General features: G+C 39.8%; 4 protein-coding genes across 4 annotated transcripts; 2 read left to right on the top strand and 2 right to left on the bottom strand.

The window, feature by feature from the left end:
* Nucleotides 1–160: 160 nt before the first annotated feature.
* SARC_09938 (hypothetical protein) lies at nucleotides 161–691 on the bottom strand (the record flags this gene model as incomplete). The annotated part of the gene is made up of 1 exon (XM_014296033.1): nucleotides 161–691. A coding segment is annotated over exon 1 (382 nt), but the record flags the coding sequence as incomplete, so codon positions are not given.
* A 243-nt stretch (nucleotides 692–934) lies between these two features.
* On the top strand, nucleotides 935–5,923 carry SARC_09937 (hypothetical protein). Its single transcript, XM_014296032.1, has 7 exons — nucleotides 935–1,260; nucleotides 2,811–2,919; nucleotides 3,286–3,442; nucleotides 3,914–4,014; nucleotides 4,209–4,285; nucleotides 4,910–4,999; nucleotides 5,397–5,923. Exons 3-7 carry the CDS (start codon nucleotides 3,396–3,398, stop codon nucleotides 5,448–5,450), a joined length of 369 nt encoding a protein of 122 aa, XP_014151507.1. The 5' UTR covers nucleotides 935–1,260; nucleotides 2,811–2,919; nucleotides 3,286–3,395; the 3' UTR covers nucleotides 5,451–5,923.
* Nucleotides 5,924–6,635: 712 nt separating this feature from the next.
* Nucleotides 6,636–7,584, bottom strand: SARC_09936 (hypothetical protein). The gene is made up of 2 exons (XM_014296031.1): nucleotides 7,351–7,584; nucleotides 6,636–7,240 (listed from the first exon to the last, which is right to left on the bottom strand). Exons 1-2 carry the CDS (start codon nucleotides 7,571–7,573, stop codon nucleotides 6,660–6,662), a joined length of 804 nt encoding a protein of 267 aa, XP_014151506.1. The 5' UTR covers nucleotides 7,574–7,584; the 3' UTR covers nucleotides 6,636–6,659.
* A 3,023-nt stretch (nucleotides 7,585–10,607) lies between these two features.
* Nucleotides 10,608–16,571, top strand: SARC_09935 (hypothetical protein). The gene is made up of 13 exons (XM_014296030.1): nucleotides 10,608–11,412; nucleotides 11,538–11,586; nucleotides 11,782–12,081; nucleotides 12,285–12,609; nucleotides 12,754–12,891; nucleotides 13,032–13,175; nucleotides 13,352–13,423; nucleotides 13,589–13,660; nucleotides 14,075–14,146; nucleotides 14,383–14,526; nucleotides 14,909–14,980; nucleotides 15,210–15,365; nucleotides 16,055–16,571. The coding sequence occupies exons 1-13, from the start codon at nucleotides 10,699–10,701 to the stop codon at nucleotides 16,110–16,112; spliced, it is 2,316 nt and encodes a 771-aa protein (XP_014151505.1). The 5' UTR covers nucleotides 10,608–10,698; the 3' UTR covers nucleotides 16,113–16,571.
* Nucleotides 16,572–17,208: the final 637 nt, after the last annotated feature.

Here is a 17,208-nt window from a genome sequence, read left to right as displayed (position 1 = left end):
AATAATATAAAATAACTATATACTATATATATATACATACATATATATATATATATATATATATATCTTATTTTACCGACAGAAGAGCCGTCCATTTTATAGAACATCATCACGAATTCAAACCTGTACATATAGCTTTCAAAATAGTTTCAAAACATACCAAAATTCCTGATCACAATTCCAAACGGAAACTGCTTGAACCTGCCATGCTGATGATATCCCCCACTAACCGCAGGACCAAGTCCCCACATGTACATATTCGGTACACCTTCAGGTACATCGCGCTTTCTAATGCGGTCATCCCATACGAACGCAAACGCATCCTTCTCCTCACACGCCTGTTGTACAGCATCGACGAGATGACTGACCCATTTGTATGAACCAGTTCTTTTTAAAGATTCGTGTAGCGGTTGTGGAAGTGTACTTTTACTGTTGCTGTTTGTATCGTCGCCTTTGAACTCGGCTTCGTACCGGTGGCCGAAGTCGTAGTCTGCTGGCAGCCACAGCTGCAGGAAACATGCCGGGCCCATACCAGTTGTCATAGTCGTTGACTATACAGATATACATAAGCTACCTTTAATATTTGTGATACTTACTTCCCTACTGCCATGCTACCATATGGTCGCGTTTAGTTGGGGTACGATGTATATGATCGTCCAACAGGTAGAATGCAGTTTAAAAGTAGTCGTACATGAAGATGTAAATATCACACTGAACGAACACGGGTGCGATTTTGAATCGGTATTTACATAAATTAATATTCTGTTGACTTTTTTTTGGCAATCTGTATCATCATTTGTGAGATGTAAAAACAAGGTTTACACCCGAAAAAAAATAGTTTATTTACGTCATCAATTTATCAGTGATATTTAGGATAAAAATGATAAAATCTTTATGACTCATACATAGGCTCATAGTTTTGCGTCCTACATATCTCTGATACGCTTTTTTATTGTCCAATCTATAATCTTTACTTCACAATAAAATATTTTAGAGGGCTATGCTACTCGGTACGTAATTATGCATAACCTACACCCGATACATACGTCACTCGTACGCTTGTAGTTGGTATTCGAATAGTGGCACAATAACACACATACATACCCATAGACACACATAGACGAGAGAGAAACAATGAGTCAAACTGAACGCGACAACTTGCTCACAACTGAGGACGCTGATGTTGACTGTCCTGATGGCGCCTGAGGCTTCACACCTGGCCAGCGCTCCAGTAACACTACTTACGGAGCTGTTGCACCTGTATGTGATGTCTGTTGCTCTGTTTCATCCTTTTCTGGTACTGTCATTCGTTTGTGCACTGATGTGTGTACACCTGTGTGTCTGTACACCTGTGTGTAGTTGAATCTGTACATGATATCTCCCAGTGTGGTATGTATTAAGTGACTGATCAGTAAGTGTGAAATAGAATACGATATATACCGTGTGTGACATTTTGAACACATGTGCATGAGCTATAAAAATCTTATGTGTATGTGCTGTCTAACTCATTTGTGATTCGTCAGTTATGTGCATGTTTGTGTGTATGCGCTTTGTATGTACCAGTCTGAGTGGGATATGACGGCTTGCCGTTTAATCTGTACGTGATGACTCCCTATTTTGTGAGTTGTCAAGTCATGTGCACACGTCTGTGGGTCTTGTATGTGTGTCTGAAGATGCATAAGCGTTGTTGTTTCTGTTGATTACTATATGCGATATATATAAGTAGCTTGTCCGAGGAGTGTTATATAGTTATGTGAATATCTGCTTCCAGTTCTTTGGCATGAATATACGATCCAATACATTCGTATCACTAACTTATTTATTTGATTCTGCACGCGCATATAAAAGGTGTCTAAACAACTAGTACATGTTTATCGCATGCCGATTTGCACTATATATAGTATCTGTAGACCTACTAGAATGTATCGATGTGTTGGTTATTTTGTATGTAGAGTGCACGTATCATCTTCAATTTGTCAAGTTTGTAGGATTCTTTTGTGTTTAATTAGCAACTGATTTTGATACAAACCAAATGGATTCAGTCATATGCACATAGGATACAAATAGAAAGAATGGAAATGTACTTCACTGTATTACCTCATAACTTCTACTATATTGGTTGTCGGCATACATGGATGTCGTCTTCAATGTATATAAAACTTGATATATATATATATGTATATGTATGCATACTTGTTTACACGTGTGTGTGTGTACACGTGTGTGGTGGAGACTGTGTATGTGGCTGTGGCTGTGTCTATGTCCTGTGTCTGTGTTTGTACGTCTATGCGTGTGTTTGGGGGGGTGTGGTGTGTGTGGTGGTTGTGTGTGCGTGTGTGTGTGTGTGCGCGCCTGTGCGTCTCTGTGTGTGTCTGTGTCCTGTGTCTGTGTCTGTGCGTCTATGAATGTATGTGTGGGGGGAGGGTGGTGGTGTGGGTGTGTGTATGTGTGTGTGCGTGTCTGTAAGTATGTATATGTGTGAGTGTGTGCGTCTGTGTCATTGTGTCTGTACGTCTATGTGTGTGTGTGTGTTGTCTGTGTCTGTGTCTGTGGCCAAGTCTGCGTTCGTGTCTGCGTTTTTGTCTGTGCGTCTATGTGTCTAAGGGTCTGTGGGGAGTGTGTGTGTGTGTGGCGGTGTATGTGTATGTATCTGAGTCTGCACCTTAGTATGTACCTGTGCCTATGCCGTAGTGTGTGTGTCTGTGTCTGTTTCTGTGTCTTTGTCATTGTCTTTGTCTTTGTTCTGTATATATATATATATATATATATCTTCTTATGATGGAATTAATCTCAATATTTACTTACCGTAGACCTCTAGTGACGGTGGGTCTGGCCAGGTGGGCATTGAGGATGAAGAAGAAGACCCGGCGGGAGTGTGGTCAGCAGTCTTTGCTATTGCAGTATCTTTGCCCGCGTTAGGTGAGCAGTACCTACTTACACCTCATTTTGATGCGTGTACATATACTGTACTTTTCTATCGTGAGTGAGTGCGTATATATATGTGTTGCACATTTTTGTCGTCATTGTTCGAGTGGCATACTGACTTAACGTTTTGAGTTCTGACACTATCTCACGGTGGTGTCATGATATTGACACATGTCTTTGTATGTGGGTTTTAGTAGAAATTTATCACCGTGCATATGCGTAGGTATGTGCTTTCAGCCGTTTAGCTATACTCATGTGTAATTCCAAGGTTAAAGACACACTCCAAACGAACCTGTGTAGCGCTCATTCCAGCACCTAACCTTTGCGTGATTCCTTTGCACACTACACCGCTTCGGCTAGTGGGTTCCTGATGCTGGCCCTTGCTCTTAGCGGGAATCTTAGGTTTCGCAGCCTCTGAAACCGCTAAGGCATTCTCCCATACTGTCAGCTGGGGTGTAACGCTGACCATCATGTCTAATATCTCACAATACGTCTGGTGGAAGTGCGCCAATCAAAGGTAAAGCTCGGTACGAAATGTGCCTGATTTGTAAGTTGTAGTAAAGTCCTAGATTGTGCACTTATTTGTTGTCTGAGCCCCTCTTTATTGTCTGTGCACCTCTTTGTTGTCTGTGCACCTCTTTGTTGTCACTAGGTCTTGGGCAACGAGGCTAGGTAAGTCGAGTAAGTCATGTATGTGATCGGCCCCTTTCTCTTAGTCATCACATTAGGAATTTCGCAGCCATGCGCTTTCGCTCTGATCCATAGAATCGATATCTATTACGCATAACTTGTGAGTAGATTATTGCACCACATTAGTGCAATGAGCACCGGTTGTAACACATTCTGGCTCATCCGCCTAAGTATCTATCACCACCTCCGCTGGTGGCATCCTGGCTTTCTGATTTACTTGCATATCAATGAAGGGAAGCTCAGCTAAACCATATTCTTGGTTGTTCTACTTCCCTAATGTAATTCAATCGTCTCGCAGAAAGGGCACTCATATGAATCGGTTCGGTCCGTTCTATCTCACACTGATGGCTGTGCCGCTGGTGATGGCTGACCTCACTCGACACATCCTACAAGATTCGGGTAGGTGCAGTGGGTGTGCGGATATGTGGTTTTATTTTTGTAATGTACCTACGGGTGCCACCAGCTCCTTCTGAGCTTCACTGTAGACTGTACCAGACATACCTCCAACTCGCACGCGCGATCGTTATACTCGACACCACGTTTATTCATAGAATACAGAAGAGGGCTTACACTTTAATCACCTCCCCATACAGGCTACTGGCCGTCCCCCGGCAGTAGCATGTACAGATCCGGCTGTACGTCACATTGGCATATCTTATGTCTGTCCAAGGTGAGTTGACTATTATGTGTTGTGGCCAACTATTGTCCCCTTCAGCTGTGTAGTTCTTCGTTAGCATGTGTTCTGTCTGTCTTAGTTGAGCTGACTGATATATGTTGTGGCCAGCCACTATCCCTTTCGACTGCGTATAGGTCTTATATTAGTATGTGTCATGGTTACCATAGACATATTAGTAGAGTTTTGCTTTTAATGATATATTCGTGGGTTTTGGTGGATCTGCCTTCACGCTTCATTCTGATTTTTTTACTTGGTCCTGTCTGGTCACCGTGTACTTCTATTGATTCTGAACTGTATGTTGCACAGCTATTATTGTTTCCTGCCGGTTCGTCACTTTGGTTGGATATGGCGTATGTCGTTTCATGATACGGCCGTGCAAGGCTGACATTTAATGATTGTGAAACTTAGGAGTCTTTGTAGATATATTGTGTACCCAAATACGACTTGTTGAGGTCCTGCAATTTCTACTCCATAGATCGAAAACGTTATTTTCACTTGCTCCCGCGTTTATCTGAACTCGCCGAGTTGATGCCAGCACTTCGCCACTCAGTCATAGACATGGATTCAACAAATGCTCTCGCTGTGGCTGATTTAATTTTGTTGTTTGTTTCAATACAGGTCGGGTTCTGGTTCACAATAGTATTCACGTACAGCGGGTTTGCCTTGCTGGTGGTGGGTACTGTATGGGCCTCGAATGTTGTACCCAAGGTAACTGGAATAGTGCTAAACTTGCTGAACTTTTGAACTTGAATTGCTTAGCTTCAATTGCAATTAATGATTTCATATATATATGTAGTCGATTGTCTGAGCCTACGTTAGTATACATGCTCTGATTTTGCTTGCATAGGTCTCATTTAAATGGTTTCTTATGATTTATTACATCTATGGCTTGTTCAGTGGCTTGATTGCCTTATTCTCATTTAGATTTATTGGTATATGTATAGCATTAACGTCATCATGCCCATTACGCAAAGTTAAGCTACTTGAGGCGCAGTTATCTACTAATGGGCTGCGAACGAGAATACACACACGCGAAGATGCTCAATTAGAAGTTGAAGAGATAATTGAAATTTGTCGATTTCAATCCCTTTTTCACACGTCGCAGATCCGAAAAGCTTGGAGACGCATCCGGCGCAATAGAAATAACTCCTCGGCATAAGCTTACTACTGCGGCCGGCCACAACACGCGAAACACGGATGTACTGTTGTGTACACGACGACGACGCGGAATCCTACGTTGTATTATTTCGCTTTGAATCCATATTGACTGCTACGCTGGTAGTGGTCAAAGGGCTTTCAAGGCTGAAATTATATGGTGTTAGTATTTATTTTATCTAAAATACCCTAGAATTTATCGAATACAAAGCGGTATCTTCTCTTTTGATGCAAGCTTTTTCGCCGTTCCTTCATTATCCACACTATGAGAACTACGCACAGCAAATACGCAGGTGGATATCATCGGCACTGTGCTAGTTTGACAATTTGAGCAATAATGTCATCATGTATGTATGTGATGATGCTCGGTCTAGTATGCGACGGACTTCGCAGTGGTTTAATAGAGAAGGCGAAAACTTTGAATCATTTGAGGATTGCAATGGTATTAAAATAAAGGAATGATTATACGAAGGCTGATAAATTGATTGTATATAGGACGGGACTCCGTACATAGGAGTTATAAAACTTGCAACGATCAAGCTGACAGTACATGTAATAGCAGTGTTTAAGATTATATTGTATTGAGCACACCAATTTTCTAACATTCTACTGCCTATAACCTGTAGTCTTTCCTACGATTGAAGTTCGGGGTGACATGACGTTACAATACAGACCATATATTTCACCTATGATCCTAGATAAGATTTTACACTCTTGGCAATCTCTTTGGTGAGATCTGTTTTTTAGTTTTATACCCATTTAAAAACGATCCTGAAGGCGTTTTATATATACTAGACTTCGACCAAACACAAAACCGCATGCGTGTCGGGAAATATTTACATTGACATCAATATATATCACAAAGACTTTCTATACGCAGGAGGTGATCGTGTGTCTATGATAATCTAAGGACTGGCATTACGTCTACAAAAGCAACTTATGTAGGCATGTAGATTCTATCTCTTAGAAAACTGGGATTCTATTCAATATTGGAGGCCCGCGTGTGACCTCTTCTAGTAACTTTTTATACTCCTCATATGTTGTTTTATCGTATAAAGCTCTAAATTGTTCAATAGTGTGTTCTAGCACCAAGAAGATCTAGGGGCTATGTATTTAGTAGAATGACTTTTTAGTAGAATGGTTGTAGAATGGTTGTGTACCAAATATGAATTTATATTTTAATTTTTCTTCGGGCTGATAATGTGTAGCTAGCTCACTCCGGTGTAATAGATAGGTCGTAGTCTGCATCTATGTCACAAAGACGCTCGAATTTCCACCAGATGTCCGGATTGTCATGGTCGCACTCTGCTATATAGTACTGGTCCTCGGGCATTGTTACCGGTCGAGCTGCCAAGCAAACAGGTTCTCCATTGAATTCTAGATCAACCGATACTATCTTCACAACTTCGTCTTCTATAGGTAACGTGGGATGATCGGTTGTTCCCCACTTCACATATTCTCCTTCACATTCTCCAGGGATCAGATCTTGCATTGTACTATCGTCGGTAGGGCCGGTAAAAAGAGGATAGGTAGCTTTAAATGTCTCGTAGTCACTGACACTAATGCAATGGTCAGTCAGGCCTAGATTCTCATTCAAAAGAACAAAGCGGTTCCAGTGTCCGGGGTGCCAAATAAATTTGTTTTCCTGTTCTGAGCAGTCTTGATCTATCTCGGGATAGTAATTTCCGTTTTTGCGACTAGTGCAGAACCTGTGATAGTACGATCGTATGTGATACACTGGTTTTCCTTGTGGTGGACGTCTGCACTGACTTGTCGGCTCAAGAGGTCCAAGCACTGAAATCGTAAGAGATGAAATGTTTTTAAAGATCAGTTCTACGCAAGAAATAAAGGAAAATTGAATATAAAACCGTACAACATTTCGTGCATTCCGGATAGATTGTTACCTGTACTGGTTGCTGTGGGTGAAATTGAAGGCCTGGGCGACTGAGATGCTGCGGGAGAACTAGAAGGTTCTAAACTAGGTGGAATTGAGGCTGTGGAACTCGGAGAGGCGACCAATGTTGACGAAGGCGTACTGCTTGGTGAGGTTGACATTGTTGACGAAGATGTACTGCTTGCTGAGGCCGACATTGTTGACGAAGGCGTACTGCTTGGCGAGGCTGACATTGTTGACGAAGGCGTACTACTTGGCGAGGCTGACATTGTTGACGAAGGCGTACTACTTGGTGATGCAATCATGGTTGTCTGCGTGGTGTTTGGTAATGCAACCGTTGTTGTCAAAGGCGCAATACTTGGTAGCGATGGTGCAGAGGATTGAATGGATTCTAACGGTAATGACACACTAGGGCTACTTTGCAGTATAGACGTTTCAGAAGCGGAGAGTATAGATGTGTCACTATCGGAATCCGACAAAGGCTCGGCAGGTTGCCAAGGAATTGTGAGTCCATTGTCTCTCGCACAAGTCCACTCGGTTTTCAGTATATAACCAGCATTGCATAAACAAGTGACAATATCCTGGTCATACTGGCATAGTCCGTCATTGAACTCACACATCAAGCAAGAAATATCATCCCTTCTATCGTAGGCAACGTGTCCTACCGTATATGCCTGTACCCAGTCACATGCGTATAGCAAGGCGATGAAAAAGAGTGTACAGGGACGCGTCGGCATGACTATAAGAATATACTGATTTACTGTCCGGATGTTTCTTGATAATATATGTATATGCGATGGGGGGTTTTTTAAAATCACGAAGTTGACCAAGACCATGAAGGACAAGCGTTAAATTACGAAACAGGACAGCATGAATGTGCCATAGCCTCCTAATTCTAAAATCGAACAAGGATGTGTTGACAAATGAAACAACCACATTTTTGTTTTCACAAAAAAAGAAAACAATAAAAAGGACGGCGTTCGCCGCGTGACCCGCGTCACGCGTGGGGAATGAATCTAAATTCTGAATTTCTGAAAGAGTAAAGGCAGTGAAGTACTGATTACTGACATGAGAAGTCTCAAGTCCCGCTGTTGCCGTTGGGTTCTCAAAAACTAAACATTCTCATGTATATAGCAAAGCTGTCTGACTCTGTTGAAACAAAAAATTATTTTTAAATAGAAATACCTTTGGCTTTTCAGTATTACTCTTTTTCAGTTTCTACAATAAAAGTTGAAATATAAGTTCTCATTGTCCTAAGATAGTAAAACATGCTCTTTCGACTCTCGACTCTCAGATAGTCGCAGCCTCTCAGTCTCTCTGAGTATGACTCTGAATCTGGGGCCGGGGATGGGTCTGGGTTTCTGGGGACTCTGGGACTCTGGCAGTCTCTGGTCACTCCGGCCTCTCTGTTGGGGAAGACTAGTACCTTATCAAATACTACCTGGGCTGGAGTCAGTGGCGTGAGTCCCTGACTCGCAGTGAGTCAGTGACCGTCCCAGTGTCGTTTTTAAAATACAACCAAACAAAGGTGAGTAATGCATATTTTTGGGGGGGGTTTTTTAGTTTTGTCAACACTAAAAACAATAAAACATACATATGTATGTACTGAAGTGCCAAAGTCAGTGAAAGTCAAGTCCACTTTTTGAAAATATATTTGTTATTTGATTTTTATTTTATTTTAATTATATCAAATAACACTGATGAGTGATGACTGAAATACTCTGCACTTGTCGCGAGTCTCGAGACACTCAACTCTCATCACAAGCAACACGAGCAGATAGATATGTAGATGTTCACATAAAATAAGAAAAATATTTTTAATTTTGTTTGTTTTTTATAGTTTTGTGTTCTTATGTCTCTTGGTTTTGTCCTTTTTTTTAATTTAACAAAAGACAAAAAAACCATTGTAAGGTTGTTCCTCACTTCCTCACTGGGCTGGGGTAAATAAAAAGACGCGACATTTGGCAAAAAAAAAACATCAGACGTATTGGCACGACATTTTGTCAGACATGTCGGTCGGCGTCGGGTTTCGTCGACAGATCTAGTGTTGGCCCAGACCCGACTGTCGCAACACCAAACGACATTTACTACGTGTCGCGGCGACATTTTTTCATGGGTGGCTTCCTCAGGCTCTCACTGACTCGGGTCTCAGATTCTCAGACCGGAGAGGACTCAGGAGACAGGATGAGAAGGTCAGGAGACTCGAGACTCGAGACTCGAGTTGGGAGAGACTGGAGTCTGGACTGCAAACTTTAAATTCGTACTTCATTTTTGGTGCAAACGTAGTACGTTTTACGTTAGCGCTTCAATTTGAAAGCGTGTATACGTATTACGATTTACGAATTGAAGTCTGGTCTGGAGAGTCGGAGAGACGGAGAGTCGGAAGTTGGAGAGTCTGAAACTTTCTCGGGAACTGAGAACTCTGAAGTCCTTTTTTTTTCAAAGTCTCGCACATCTCAAATCTGTCACATCTTACATCTGACATTATTACTTGACGTGTCTCAGTGACTCAGAAGTCAGAACTCAGAAGTGGGATTTTTTTTTAATGTCTGATCATAGAAATTGATTGAACATTGGGACATTTAGAAGCCTATGGTCTGATGAAGAATAAAATAAAAGTAAATATGTACTTTATTAAAATACTTGATCTTTTTCAATTGTTGCCTTCAAGTTTTCAACAACATAAAAAGGGTTTTTAAAAAGAATATTTTTTATTTACTCTTCGTGCGAGTCAGATTCGCATAGTTCGATAAACATTAAAATATGTAAACAATATTTATATTTTTACTCTATATAGTCTATAGTCTATAGTCTCCATTTGAAAAAGTTTTTGACGTACTCTCAAGTTCTAAAGTCTAACCTTCAGAGAGAGTGAGACTACTAGAGTAGAGTATTGAATAGTCGCACTGTCTTGTTTTGTTTTTCTTTTTCTTTTTAAAAAACAAAAATATTTTTCCGATGGGTAGAGCTTTTTTATTATTATAAATACAGTAATTTGTTTTCTGTAAAAATAAATATGTTGAAACTTGGAACCGCTATTTTTTCTCATCATAGCAAACAATAGTCAATATTTATCAAGGCTCTCTCCAGTCTCGCTCTCTCTAATTCTAAAGTCTTGGGTACGAGTACAGGATGTTGTCAGGCCTGTACTGTGATCCACAATTGGCAATTGCACATGTGCTACTCGGAAATTTTTGGCTACAACCTGAACCAGGTCAAAATTAAAATCGGTTCGCCCGCGATTCAATTTACGCACTATCGAGCACTGTTTCAAGATCACATAAATACTCCGCGTACAAACCTTCTATGGCCTTATTTGTGCTTTCGGATCCAGTACTTTTTGCCGAAGGCCTACACAATGCAGATCATTCAGCAGATTTTAGTAGCGCTTTACATTCTGATAGCGCCAGCCTCGTCTCACTCTTTGAGTCGAACTATACGCCAGGATGATGTAGTAGCGGTTAATAGTTCCGAAACGCTGATAAATACTACAAGTAATCTTACAGAACCGGATACAGCTTTCGAATCGTCCTTCAATGATACGAGTAATGTTACAGAAACGGTTATCACTTCCGAATTGCCGATTGCTAGTTCCGAACCGCTGATAAACACTACCAGTAATCTTACAGAACCAGATACAGCTTTCGAATCGTCCTTCAACGCTACGAGTAATGTTTCAGAAACGGTTATCACTTCCGAATTGCCGATTGCTAGTTCCGAACCGCTGATAAACACTACAAGTAATCTTACAGAACCAGATACAGCTTTCGAAACATCATTCAACACTACGAGTAATGTTACAGAAGAAATGGTTGTTACTTCTGAATTGCCGATTGCTACTCCACAAAGCTCTGTTGCGTTCTGCATCACTTGTCAAAATAACAACGGGTCATGCGTAGGAGGAAGTTGTGTTTGTAATTCAGGGCACACTTTAGTTATAGACGCCGCTAACAATACCTGTAGAGTCATTACTGATGAAGAAGCCCAAGACCAACTGTGCCAAGACTGCCACGTGAGTGAAAATGGAAGGTGTATATATTCAGAAGTTGGAGTTGATTATTTCAGGTGTGAGGTAGGTTGTCGATTCTCGTTTTCGATGATATCACTTTTAATTGCTTATTTGAATTTTGTACATGACAAATTTAAATCATGCAAACTAACGGCAATTTTTTTTCTATCTCGTAACTCGTGATACAGTGCAAAATCGGCTTTACCGGTGCAGAATGTACGGAAAGAATATGTGATGGTATGTACTGATGTTTTATTGAGAATTGTTTGTGGGTTGACTAACTTGACTTTCCTTTGATAATCTTATTTTTACATGCTTTTTTAAAAAGATTATGAGTTCAAGAACTGTAGAATACTAAAATCCTAATAATATATATATATAATTATATATGTACTAACATTTGTATACACTGCCATGTAAACAACGGTATAGATCCATTCGCAGGTATTCGGTTCGACACCGACGATTGCGGGCAATACATGGTGTCCAACGATGGTGTTCTTTTCAATTGCGCTCCCCCTGAATCCGTTGCTCGTTGTACGAAGATCGAGTTCAAAGACGAAGGCATCAAAATCGAATCCCTGGAACCAACTGTTTTTAATGAACTAAGCGAATTGACTCATGTGGATCTCGCATATCATCAGCTTGTGGCCCTGCCAGATGATGTTTTTCAAAACAACTTGAAACTTCAACGCGTAAATTTGGCCAGCAACAAAATAGAAACACTCTCAGGTAGGTGAGGCCGGTAGACATACCGCCTAGACTTCAAATTATTATCTATCCAGTGTTTGTATCTACTAGCTAATAATGTATTTGTTGTGATTTTTTTGTGTGCCTTTGTTCGTGTATATGCCGCGGCTAGAACTTTCGTTCGTTTAACCATATAATACACGGTTTTGCTGCTAATGGTGATCCTACCCCCTTTCATCTCTTAGACAGAGTGTTTTCGCGAAACCTTGGCATAGAGAGCCTGTTGCTTAACAGAAACAACATCAGATCGCTTGGTCCGAATCTCTTCAGAAGTACTCGGTCAATGATTTTTCTGGATATGGATCACAACCCGCTGCTGTCTATCCCGAGCGGATTGTTCTCCAGCAGCGAAAAACTGGCATACTTGAAGATGAACGATATGAGCATTTCACATCTCGAAAATAACGTTTTCCGGTCATGTGTCAATCTTTTGAAGCTAGAGATGCGTAGCAACAATTTGACTGCTCTGCCATCGGATCTTTTCGCAAGAAATGCTAAATTGGAAACACTGTATGTATCTACCATGTGGATATTTGTGCAAGGCAATGTTTTTCTAGGGCAAAGGGAGGTGTGCTTTTTTATTTTTAAATGCTGCGTATAAATGGGCTCGTTTGGCTCTATGCACTGACTCACAAACACAAAAACATGTCACAGAAACCTTGAGCACAACAGCATTACCACGTTACCGGATGGCTTCTTGGCGCCGACAGCGATGATTGTTGTCGATTTGACGAATAACTCCATCAGTCATCTATCAGAATCCAGTTTCGACGCAACTACACTAAATGAAGTGTAAGTTTGATATGAGAAGTGCTGAAAATATCGTGTCGAGGACTTGCATGCTTATTGATCCCATTGAACTCTTTCAGACAGTAGCATATTCACAACCTGATATTGTTTTTATGTCCACACTTTTTTTTTGGATACGTCAGGGTACTGAGCCAGAACGCTCTGGAAAGCCTGCCGAATAATATATTCCGAAAACTACCGAACATGAGTATACTTAGTCTAGCCGAGAACGCTATACGAAATATTCAAGATGAGTTGTTCTTTTCAACGGTGAAACTCCAAATCCTGTATGCATTTCCCACTGTGCCATTCAATCGCCCGTGGCCATATGTGTCGATGAGATTTTTACTTGATCTTTACTGCGTGTATTGAATGCGCACGATGATTTCGACAAAAACATAATTGTACTGTCAGTGCACAACTAACACTTATCAATCACTTTTTCTGGCTATTGGTATACCAGGGACCTCTCATACAACAATTTGACGGCGCTTACTAAGAATATATTTTCGTCGCTGCCAAATTTGAAAGTTTTGTAAGTGATATTTCAATTCGTGCTGACTCTCTGTATGTAATATTACAATCAGTGCTCATCCGCTTCAAAATTAATGATTGAGCAATCGAAAGTGCCCAATTATCAAGATTCTTGACGAAAACACTAATCCACTTCTTTCTAAATTGATAATTACCGTAAGAACAGGAAGGTAGAAGGGAATAGAATCAAATCGTTCGAGACTGATACCTTTGCCAATAATGAGGTGCTGACAAATCTGTAAGTACATCAATGCATGGTACGAGTATACTCTAGTGTACTTGAGCTTAATGTGCAATATACATATTGATTGATGGAAAAATTGTGATACAAACTACAGCTAGCAGAGGTGTGTTGTAATATATTAACTTTTGCTAGGACAACGCCCAAGAGTCTTAAGTATAATAATTTTTTAATCGATAAGTAAATGAATGGTACCAATATCTAATATTTATTGTGTGGTAGTATGGAAAGCAATTCGATCGTGTGTTTGCCGAGTAACAGATGTCTACAAGTATATTTGTATATTCGGAAACATGTGTACCTGCACTCATGCGCATGTCTACCAGCGGCTATGAGCTGCACATATTTTATATGAGAGTGTATGTCGGTATAAGTGAAGCAACTAACCGACATTTTTTCTCTTCCGCCCAGTACCCTTCAGCAAAATGAGATCGATTGGATTCCTCCTTATGCGTTTTCAAAAAATCCGGATCTATCACTTTTGTAAGTCATCTTCAATGTTTGGGTAGATGCGCAATGCAGATTGTACAATGTGCGGTTTCAATGCGGAAGTTTGGGTCGTGTGCTCGAATACGCTTGATTGCAGTCGGGACCGATACATTTGTGTATTTATTCGATAGCTGCACATTGCTCTCATTGTTTGTATACCCACATTACGCCTATCGACTTCGATGACGGGTTCTTTTAAATCGCCCCTGTTTACAACTTGACTTACACAGAAACTTGCGTAGCAATCAATTGACGCAAGTAATAACCAACGACTTCATGAATAATGGAGCTCTCAAGTTTCTTAATCTGAGGGACAATAAGATCGACATGCTGCCCGTCAATGCTTTTTCACAGGTTACTCAGCTACAAATTCTGTAAGTATTTTGCAATTTCTAAGTGCCCTCGCCCACGCACACATGCACGTTGTATGTCAGATAAAATCAACTACTAGCGAATGAGATGCATATCGAAATGTAGAGTATTTAATTCTACACTCTTTAGATTATCCTACTATGTCAGAGTCACTGTTCTTCACCTATGTGTATTCATCAGTATCAGATGAAAGCTCCGACCTGTTGTCGATTGCATTCTGCTGCATATGCAAATAGTTATTTAGATCGTTGATCATTACCTATTCTTTTTCGCAAACAAGTTTAATAATATATAAAACACGACACTCGAAACTTGCGTTCTCCAAAAATACTTGGATAAACTCATAACATTTTACTATTTCAATATCCCTACGCCGATACATAGGGACCTGAGCCACAATGAATTGACCACTATACGAAATGGGACCTTCAACTCCAACCCTGAACTAGAATATGTGTAAGTATGCGTATTTGGTGGATTACGTTTGACAAGCTCATGATCATAATGGCTACTTTGTGCTGTTTAGGTTGGCTCGAGGGTTGTTGAACGCCCACGCATACTTGTGCTCATCTGCGTGAAATAGAACTGTATCTGAGTGCGGGTTGGGTAGAAAATTCGCGGCGTACTTAAGAGATCGACTGCGGCTCCGGTATTCAATGTACACCATACCATATGCCATCAACAGATATCTAAACGACAACGAGCTACAGGATCTACCGGAGGATCTTTTCAACACGAACGAGAAATTGAGAGTCCGCTACATATACAACAACCCTGGTTTTAAGCACTGTACGGTACCAGGGGTAGCAGAAGAACCCGATTCGGAAAACGATTTCGTTGAGTAAGTAAATGTCTGTCCGAGGTATATATGAGCCTATGTGCATACCTATACGGAGACTTGTACACATACATACGTGCACAAACACACACATACATGCACGCAAAGACACAAACAACCTACATACACGCGCGCACATATATATATATATATATATAGACAAACACACACACACACACGGAGAGACACGCACACAAAACACACATTTATATATTTATTTATTTTTTCATATATAATATACATATAAATGTATTATATTATACAATATATACATATATATACACACAATTAATATATATATATGTACTCACCCGCACACATCCATATATACATATATATGTATATATTAATATAAACATATATATGTATATATTAATATATACATATATATACATACATATATACATGTAAGGTGTGCATATCTACATCCTCTACATATAGATAAGCGGGAAAATATGCATCCAGATATTTACATGTATGTATATGGAGATAAATATGAGTGTGTATGTGGGAGTGTATATGTGAACACGTACATATGCACAAGCATGCACACAGAAGCACGCGCGCGCACTCTATATATGTTCAGTAAGTAAAAAGAAATAATTGATGTATCTGTTGGGAGAACTACACAGAGGGTAGTATGCAGGCCACTAAACGAACTCAATTTTTTTACTTCTCTTTGTCTTGCACAGTTTGGAGAACGAGGTGCCAAGACTCGGTTGTCCACTTACAGACCCAGCAGCGAGTTGAACAAGCAAAAGACTTGATATATATACCATCGATAGTTAAGGATATATACATACATATATTTATTTACATACACATACACACATATATATATATATATATATATATAATGGGCGTCGTATCAATTGTGAAGGCGTAATATAATCATTCATTAAAAAGTGAAGGTGGCTAGACGGCAAGTAGACAATCAGATTTTACTACTGTGTTTCCGTGTTTCACTCTCGGACGACAGTCGTGCGTTAAGTCCGGCAGACCCCTTAACCGTTCTCTCTATCGCATTGTGCAACAATCAAAGTACCCTTCACCCTTGACGAACATGTATACACCAGTCTGAACCGGCGAGTCGCGTATGACACTTATAGTGAGTATCGAGGTAACTATAGACCTTTAAGTATCTTGCTAAATAAAAAATTATATATGGATATACATACATACATATTAACCTACTAAATGAATTAAAAGGATATCTAAGAGACATAAACAGTATACTGGTAGACATTATGTAAAGAATACCACATGTTTCCATTAACAAAAAACACACATGCAAACACAACATGTGCGGCTACCCACAATTGTCACGCCATTGGGAATCACTCACAGCTGTGTATAGGTATAGATCAGCAACTTTTCGATTCCATTTACCGGACTTGTATTTGAATACGGGCCCATAGATTATATCCTATATCATGGTATGATAACTCGATAAAAGTGTCCACGCATATATACTCATCTTCAAGCACAAAGAAGATGAAAACATATTAATGAATCTAATTGTGAATCTATGTATAAATATCTACCTGTGTATATAAAAGTATGTGAATATGTAAAGATATATATATATATGATTACGAACACATGCGAACGTTATAATAATACTATATATATCTATATATAAATATAAATGTATATGTGTATATATATATATACATGATATGTAATTGTGTATATATATATGTGCCTGTGTGTGTCAGTATGCAAACATACACATATACATACGTACATATATATATACATACATACATATATACATACATATGTATATATATATGTGTATATATATATGTGTGTGTATGTGTGTGTGTGTGTAACTATTTATGTG

Source organism: Sphaeroforma arctica (genome assembly GCF_001186125.1).
Source record: "Sphaeroforma arctica JP610 unplaced genomic scaffold supercont1.1087, whole genome shotgun sequence".
NCBI lineage: Eukaryota > Ichthyosporea > Ichthyophonida > Sphaeroforma > Sphaeroforma arctica.
The sequence above is the reverse complement of the archived record's forward strand: the minus strand, read 5'-3'. Positions and strand labels throughout refer to the sequence as shown.